The sequence below is a fragment of the Pterocles gutturalis genome, unplaced genomic scaffold (genome assembly GCF_000699245.1).
Source record: "Pterocles gutturalis isolate BGI_N339 unplaced genomic scaffold, ASM69924v1 scaffold9967, whole genome shotgun sequence".
Taxonomy (NCBI): Eukaryota; Metazoa; Chordata; class Aves; order Pterocliformes; family Pteroclidae; genus Pterocles; species Pterocles gutturalis.
In genome coordinates this window covers 1-9,176 of record NW_010112781.1, presented here as the reverse complement: position 1 = coordinate 9,176, position 9,176 = coordinate 1, and the positions used below count along the sequence as shown (strand labels likewise).

The 9,176-nt window shown below is 41.0% G+C and overlaps 1 protein-coding gene across 1 annotated transcript in view; it reads right to left on the bottom strand.

Annotated features, from left to right (window-relative positions):
• Positions 1–8,977, bottom strand: part of LOC104462300 (obscurin-like) — a gene marked incomplete at both ends in the record, with an annotated part of 38,243 nt that extends 29,266 nt beyond the window's left edge. Inside the window, 5 exons of the mRNA XM_010074194.1 lie at positions 5,473–5,599; positions 6,724–6,853; positions 7,449–7,551; positions 7,827–7,994; positions 8,864–8,977. Of these exons, the coding sequence (XP_010072496.1) occupies positions 5,473–5,599; positions 6,724–6,853; positions 7,449–7,551; positions 7,827–7,994; positions 8,864–8,977 (642 nt within the window). The remainder of the gene's footprint in view (positions 1–5,472; positions 5,600–6,723; positions 6,854–7,448; positions 7,552–7,826; positions 7,995–8,863) is intronic.
• Between the last annotated feature and the right edge of the window lie 199 nt (positions 8,978–9,176).

The window sequence follows — 9,176 nt, the reverse complement described above, 5'->3', positions numbered from 1 at the left end:
GATCTAGAAAAAACAACAGCAAGCCCCACTTTCTATTTAATAATCTAGAAAAGTTTCTATAAAACCTTAATTTAATCTCAAAGTAATTTTTCCAGTGATTGCTTTGCAATCTTCCAGCCAGCCTATAATAAATAAGCTCTGGTAATTCTCAGTTGGTAAAATTGAAGGTGAACTACAACTTAAAAATATAAATATCTATAAAAATATAAATATGTATAAAATCAGAAACAGTTCTTGCCCAGGGAACTTGTAGTGTCTGCATTATGTGTTAAATAACTTATGATTAGTGCTGATGGTTTCAATAGTGCACTGAATGAAAATTAAAAATACATTTACAATATTGGATGGAATAGTTTAACCTAATTTTCCTTCGACTGAACCTCCAAGGGCTCTCTTGTGCCCCTAGGTAAAACAACAAATCCTACAATAATTCAAGAGAATTTTGTTGATGTTGATATCTGACCTAGAGCTCTATGTTTTCTTTGCAGAGCCTCGTCTCATTTATACATGAAAGAATCTGGAATATTTTCCAGTAGAGTCAAAGGAGTTATTGCAGAATTAGGAGGATTTAAAAAAAATCTGTTTGTAAATTAGACTTTTTTTTAGCTTACTGGAGAAGTAAAGGCTGAAATTCTTTTTGAATGTGTATCTCTGAACACAATTACAATATAACCATTTACCTATCCTTAGGGTAATATTTTTTAAATAATTCCAAACCTTTTTTAAATGGTGGAATGATAATTACACCATGATGGAAGATGAACTGAGTGCTCAAACAATTTCCTGCACCCAAGTTAGAAATTTTCCCTGAAAGTTTCAACCCTTAAATTCAATATCACGCAATTTTTACATAACTTTTAGAAAATCTCATCAAACAATATAATGAGATTAATCCATAAGCAGCAAGACTACGAGTTCTGATGTAAATGGGAATTAATTAATTTGATTATACATGTAAAGATAGAGGTTTTATACAGTTAACAATTGTATTTATATGATAATTAAATATGTATTTAATTAAATACCCCAAAAAGTAAACATTAAAGAGACTTCCTAACATCTGTTGTTGCAATTCTCCCAAATGACATCACTGCAATATTTCTGTATGTAGCAGATGTCGAAAGGATTCAGCATCCAAAAATTCAGCAGGGCTGGGATGAGAAAGCTGTCAATGGCATATAGTACATGGGTCCTGATGACTTACAGTTTAGTGTGGGCAGATCAATTTTATATGTGCTATCCAAGGTGTGAGGGAGGATTTAAGCAATCCTACGTGAAGGATAGAACCACACGAAAGTAGGATGAGAGAATTTGGGTTTGGTTTTGGTTTTCCCCCGAGAGGAAAATATTCTGCATCCATTTTGGCACCAGATTTATCATTTCAACTTGTTCAATAGCATTTTAGGAAAACAGCTTTGCAAAGCAGGAGCCCCTGATAAGCAGGTTAAAAGCTGGAAGCATTAGGATCAGCCAGTGTTTCTATAGGACTAGACTCCTCTTTGGTTAATACGTTAAATCATTGGCTTACAAGTGATGAAACATTTAGGATAAGTCAGTTCTTGTTGCTCTGACTGGATGAAAGGTGATTTATGGCCTTTATGACAAACTTTAAGTCTCCTTTCTATACTCACAGGTGCATAAACCTATTTTTCCTGCCCAGTACGTAAACCACAGGACCACTGCTCTGCTACGCCTCGGAGATTCATCTGCAACAGGGGATGCACAAGTCTGGCAGGAACTGCTAAAGCTCATCTTAAAAAGAGCAATTCATGGACAAAACACATTGTCCTACATTGTGTGAATGAAAAACAAGTGCTTTGAGCTCTGTCTAAAGAAAAGGCTCCACTCCTGCAGCGACTGAGATGGTTGTAAAGGCAGACTGGGCTCTCTTGAGCTCGCACTGAAAGCCACGTGGCCAGCCCAAAAACGAGACTAACTGACGATGACAACAGAATAAAAATAACAAGATATCCTAACCATCACCCCAACCACAGAACTTTAAGAAGATCGGGGGACAAACTCCTGTGCCCTATTTCTTCAGTAAAAGGATAGCACGAAGCCATCTAATGGTCCTCTGTGTTTTAGAGCAATCTTCAATTTGAGAGCCTCAGGATATTTAGCTTTTCCCTGTGCAAGGTGGGTATTACCAACTAAATAACTTGCCCAGCGCTCTGCATGAGATCGAAGGCAAAATTAGGAAGAGTTTCTTGTTGCCTGGCTATAACTGTGCTGGGTGTTTTTCTTTATGGTTTTGCTCATCATCACTTGTGTAGCTCCTTCCCCTACTATCAACCATCTCATTATATGTCCTGGACCTGTCTGCCCAGGTGAGAATGCAACACCTTTCCAAAACACTGAGCTTTGTTTATCTTAAAAAAATGACCAAGTTAGTGAGGCTGGGGTGAATGAATCACAACACTGACATGTTAAAAAGGGACGCCAGAGCACGCCAGCCCAGATCTGCCGTGTGGAGGTTAAGCAGCAAAGGTGCAAAGCAGACAGTCAACTTGAAGTCAAAGAGAAGGATCTTCTTTGGGTTACGTTTTCTTTTTTTTTTTTAATGTCTGAAATACTTCCAATATCCACAGAAAAAGGAATTTTTAAAGCAACTCTCCATTGACTTCAGTGCAGCAACCTGATGCAGCTGAAGGCAGAACTCAGAGCTTCAGGCTTGCAGCCCAAGCTGCGACTACTCGCAAGGGGATCCCTTAGTCCAGTGGTTTCCATCTATTTTGGATACGGTCCTTCCAACGGATCAGCAAATCCCCATTGTCTGAATTTAAACCTAATGACAAGAAGTTTGGTTTTGAGACCCATGGAGGTGGACTATGGACCATCACTGACTGCGGGTCAGGGCTTGTAAACCACTGTACTAATGGTATCCCAAATTGTGATGGTAGGTTTGGTTCAGTATAATAAACAGTACAGAAAGGCAGGAGGAAAAAAAAATGAAATAATTGCAACTAAAGCCCCTTGGGTGCCTCAGGAGACTCTGACAATAGTCATTTCGCAGAACCAACGATAAATCAGGTCAAACTTAGACCCACCATGCAGGTGAGCTAGGAAAAGAGACGCAGTATCTATGTTCTGTTGTAATAGTACCACACAGCGGTAACGTTGTCCTCTTGGTGAAGTTACAAATAATCCCATTTTCACAAATATAAAGGATTGTAAGGATGGAAAGACAAAGCCTTCATGAGATCCATCCGTCCTCCAGTTCTTTGCCAGGTGAACCTGATTTTTGCATAGGTTGGAACCAAGGCTGGTTATTGATTCTCAAGAAAGCAACAAATTCCCTCCACGGTCAAGTGCATTATGCCAAATGCATCCCTGATGCGATTCTGCTCAGAACAATCCTCTTGCTCCATGGATGAGCCTGCTAAAGAGCTCCACTGGCCTGAAGCAGCTCTCCCTCTGTTTCTATCTGGAGGTGACTCGGGGATCTATTTCCTTCCCTATTACCAAGTCCAAGCAGTTACATATCATGGACCAAAACCTATTTCAGAACATTTCTGAAGCTTCCACGCAAACTCCAATTATATTTCTTCAACCAAGCTAATGAAATTTTTAAATTTTTTTCACTGCAGAAAAAACAGCACGTGAGTACTTTGGGGCTGAACATATACATTTGCAACCCCAAGAGCTGAACAATGCTCCTAAGACTGTTTTACAACCTCTGTTGGTTTTTATAACACCTTCTGCCTTGGTACAAGGGAACTTCATCAAGATATGCCACTCTAGCAGTGATTTGTGTTCTTCTACAACCTGCATACAATTTATTTTTTTATCTCTCTAGGGCATAGCAAGGACAAAACATTCAAGGTTTATCATGCTGAAACAATTATAGCGTTGCTATACCACTAACACCATTCTCCCTGTAATGCTTTTGAATGATTTGATGGTATTCTGGGAGAGGACTACGAGGAAAGCAAGCATAAAACCAAGACAAGAGCACATAGATCAGGATACTAATCTTAACAGCCTGTTGTGTCTGAATATTCTCAATGTAATAACACAACATTCGTGTCTACAGAGGGCGGACCCAAAGGCCCATCCAGAGCAGAACCCTGCCTCAGACAGGGCCAACAGCAGAGGCATGTGGAAAATGATGAAAAAAATATGAGTACAGTACCATTTTCCCTGAATGTTTTTCCAGAATCCAGTCATCTGAGTTATTCTCCAATCATCCTTGAGTCAGAATGCCTTCCTATTTGATGGCTCTTAGTGAATGTTGACAAAAAACCATCAAAAGCACGCCTGAATCCCTATTATTATCACAAGACAATGTGAAAACAACACTGAAGATGAGGAAAGAAGGTCCTACCAGATATTGGCAAACCTCTGGCTTTTGTTGGCCATGTCTCCACTAACCACATCTGGGACAGCTCTCTGACACCAAGGTTCTCTGGCATGGAGTGGCCCGTGCCTATTCCAGTCCTCTCTCTTAGCCTCCAGAACAGTAAGCCATCTATTATCTATTACAGGCCAAGGTTGGATGAGGGTTTGAGCAACCTAGTCTACTGCAAGGTGTCTCTGCCCATGGTAGGGGGGTGGAACTGGATGATCTTGAAGGTCCCTTCCAGCCCAAACTGTTCTATGATTCTGTAGGTGGTCCCCTGGCTGTGTCACCTCCTGACCCGCTGCTGGGAGCTGTTTGAGAGAGGCAGCGCCGTCTGGCCCATGCTCAGCCAGCCAAGGACATGTCCAAGATGTATAAAGAACCCATTCCCTATCCCAGGAAACGTTCCTCACACAGATGCAGCCACCGATTGAAACTCAGTGGTGATGGGTGTACAGCCTGTCTAACACACTGCTTGTGGAACTCCCTTTGATAAGAAGGTAACTTGAAGAAATCACATCCTAAAGGTGTTAAGAAAGAGATGTGGTTTTGGATGGGTATCAACTCAGTCCATATCACCCTACCAATTCGGGTGAAACATGAGGAACAAAAGGACTGGACTCTCTGACTGTGTGGTGTGTGATACCTGAACAGTCCTAGATCATGAGGGAGCTAACATTACTCAGGATGTCCATCTGCCAGTTCTGCTCTCTCAGTCATTCGCGCTGGTCTTCAGTGGTATTTCAGCAACAATCACAACATGCCTGCAGCTGTACTTACTGGCCCCCAGGTTGGTTTTTTTTTTTTAGCAATACATAACTCATGATCTGCCAAGGCTGACACACGTGTTCAAGTATTCCAACAGGAATAGGAACATTTTTCTTGCACTAGTGGTGGTGTGACATTTGCTCCTCCTTTTTCATATAATGCATTTAGGAGCATTATATGATGTTGATTTGCCAGGTTTGGAAATCAACAGATAGTGATGGGTATAGAGCTGAGCTGCAGTATACCCATGCACATCTTGGTAGACATACAGATACATGTACACCAACAATCAACATGGATAAGATGGCAAATAGATTTGATTCCTCAATGAAATGGTTTTTAGAGTAATTCACTGACATACTTACGGAGCTGGTCAAGGATCATACCTTCTATGGTGATGGCTTGGTCTCCTCTCCTCTCCTGGGTCAGGGCTGCAGCACTGTGATGGTAAAGTTCTGCTCCACTTTTTGCAGACCCTAATCTGTTCACCAGCTAAAGAGAATCATGCAGTACCAAATGAAAGGCAGGATGTTGTACAACAAAATCTTCCTATACTACATTATAAATTCATTGCAATTACACGACAACAGAAATGGGTGAAGATGTGACGCCAAACCTAAGCTAGAGTTTGTATGAACACATTGCTGCTCAGTGGACTTCATATAATGCTTTACCACAAAGGTCTTGGACAGACAAGTTACAGCACATCACCTAACTCAGAGTTATTTGCAGATTTCTCTGCAGCCTTTGACTTGGTCCTGGGTTAGGTCTGTCTCTACCAACAGACATAGATTCCTGCCATGTGCCATTTAAGTGGGCATTAAGGAGGGATTTTTTGTTTATTATCCATTAATCCACTGAGTCTTGCTCAGCCAAGGGAATACTGGATTTTAGCTAATGGCAAATGCAAGGTAATGTGATTTTGCAAAAATTCTAGTAGGAGCTTTTAAATTATATTGAGCTTCCTAAAAATTTCTGTGGAATAACCGTGACGTTGCTGGCAGTTGATCCACTTACCATTGGTCAGTTGACCCATGTTAATTTCCTAAATCAAGGTCAACTGTTTTTATTGCTGAGAGAACTCATTACTACTTTATTACAATGAGTGCATGGACTATGACTCATTTTTAGAAAATATTTTACAGCACATTTATTTTAATTTGTTAGATACTTCCATGCATGCTTGCCAAATAAACAGGAATTTCTGTTTAGACTCAATTTCTCTTTTTTTTTTTTTTTTGGCTTTGGAAGTTTTTTTTGCAGTGGCATGAATCTCTTCTAATTTAAAGACATTCCAGAAACACAATGTCAGATCAAAATGGTCCTAACCTTTCTAAGGGATACCTCTAGAGACCTGGATCTTGAATTTAACCTCCAGAACAAGCTCACTCTATTATTTCAATGACCAAACTCTCAGATCAGAATATTCTGAAGCTTTTGGATGTTCACAATCCAGATCTAGTTCAGGAGAACCTGACTTGTACAAACCTTTTTGGTATGGCAGGTGGCAGCAATTATTCAGCCACTATTCTCATGCAATGGATCTCTCCCAGTAAAATGAATTCTCCTATCTACATCACGTCAGACAACAGATCTTTTAATCTCTCTGAACTTACCTCACATTCATAGTGTCCCATATCTTCATTGGAAGGGTTCTTAACCACTAGGACTATTATGCCACTCCGTGGTTCACTGAAAGTCTGGTATTTACTGGTGTCCTTCAACAGTACACCGTCTTTGTACCATCTGCATGTGGAAAACACTGAGTATAAGTCAGGAAAAAAATATGCAGTGGCAAGAAGTCCCCAGCTCACTGACCCATCTATCAGAGCAGTGGGCAAACAGCTCAAGAGTTAATCATTAGACAAAAGTTTGGATCTGGGAAAATAAGTCTACAGGTGGGTAGATCACACGTGGGTACTGAATTGCACAGGTTTATGAGGTTTTTCTCAAAAAAATCTCATCAGTCAATGCAAGGAAAAGTGCTTCTAATCCTGAGAAGTTTTGCTGAGCTTTTTGTCTGAATACCTCAGACTGGTTGCTGACAAAATCAATGCAAGTGTAGGGCAGGGAAGATAAAGGAATGATAAAATGTGTCAGGGTATTAGATCCCGATACATGTCACGGATTATCCGTAAGTATTTCTTTGCAGATGCTAGCTAGAACAAACTGCTGGGGATCTCAAGAATGTTGGGATCAGGGAGAGCTGGCACTGGCATGGGGTTAAGGTGGAAGGCACAGAGAAGGAAGGGTCAAAACCTTGCAAGAAAGGGCAGGAGACTCTTCTGACCATGCAAAATGGGAACAGAGGATTTGCTCTGGTGTGACTTGAAGAACTGACCTGATTTGAGGTCTAGGTGCTCCTTCGATGGTACAGGTAAACTGAGCATCTTCACCCTCCACAAAATAAGCATTTCTAACCTTGTTCACAAACCGTGGCGGCACTGCAAAAGAAGGATGAATGTAGTTAGTAGCTGGAAATATGACCAGATACAAAGGATGTGTCCCTGGCCAGATAATTCTCATGATGTCTGCACACAAGACACTAAAGACCAAATATTTTGCCCTAAGAATAACTGACTACACCTGAACATCAAATAATTTTTTTAAAGTATTATCCAGTAGATGTTATACAGAACTTGTGGAACATCTTAATATTAATATTTAATACATTACATAGCAAACTTCTTTAAAACAATGCATCTGTGCAGAGCTTTACCTTGAACAAGGATCTTTCCCAAGGTACTGACATTTCCAGCAGGACTGGAAGCAAAGCACATGTACTGTCCTGAGTCAACGCCTGTGAGGTTGTCCAAGATCAATGTGCAGGAACCATCAGGATCTTCTATTATAATGTGATGGGGATCCACCTCTACAGGCTTCCCATCTTAAAGACAAAGGAAAAAAAAATTAAAAATAGTTTTGTATGAATTATGTTTTCTCCTTGGAAATTTTATCCATCTTTCCAGCTTGAGAGGGCTGAGAGCTGTATTTGCTTTATTACAGATGGTGTTAGTAGTTGGGGAATGAGCTCTTCATCTTCATCCAGCTCTCTACAAAACATCTTCTGGGCAAAGCACTGTTGAGGGACCTTATACATCATCCATCCTCATTTAAAAGTGAAATTCTCCCAGGGGATGTGCTGTGCAGTTATAGCTCTGATTTGCTAGCCAAAGGAACACCTCCAAAGTGGCTGTAAGCATGCAGAACAGATCTTTACAAGGCGTGAGCTTATAGCAAAGCTGTTTCTTCTGCAATGCAGTTGTGCTGGGGAAAAGAGGATGCCCACACAGCTGCCTGTCCTATGACACGGAAACATCTAAACTAGTTCTAACAAGTTGTTCATTTCCTAGAAGTTGTCTAACTGCCACAACTTCCAGATTCGTATGGTCTAATAGACAAACCTGGAAAAGCAGGGCATGTTAGTGCACAGCAAGATCTACATTACTTGGGTTGTTTGGTAGCCAACTTTAAGACTGGACTTGGGTATCTCTAGGTGGTCAGTTTTTAGTTTACCCTCTAACCAATTAGCACAAAACAATACTTCCCAAAGAAGCTGTGGATGCCCCATCCCTGGAGGGGTTCAAGGCCAGGCTGGATGAGGCTTTGAGCAACCTGGGCTAGTGGGAGGTGTCCCTGCCCATGGCAGGGGGGTGGAACTGGATGGGCTTTAAGGTCCCTTTCAACCAAAACCGTTCTATGAATACAGATGGAGAACAAATTTGGAGGATGTATTTCATGACTTGCTGCTCGTACCTTTGAACCAGCTGATGGATGGCTTGGGAGCTCCTGTGACTTTGCAAGCCAGCTTGACTGTCTCTCCCAGCTCAGCTGTACAGTCCGCCAGTTCTTCCTCAAAGTCTGGAGGTACTGAAACATCAGAATAAGCATGTTAGTCTGGAGGAGGGGGGCTCTGTCCATAGGATGGCTGCTGCAAAGTAAGATATTCTTATCTGTATAATTTTTGCAAATCTGTGGGGTTCAGAATGGAAAGCTGCACAGGAGATTTTAGCAACTAATGACTTTTCCAGGTGACATGCTGTCCTTCACAGAATCACAGAATCACAGA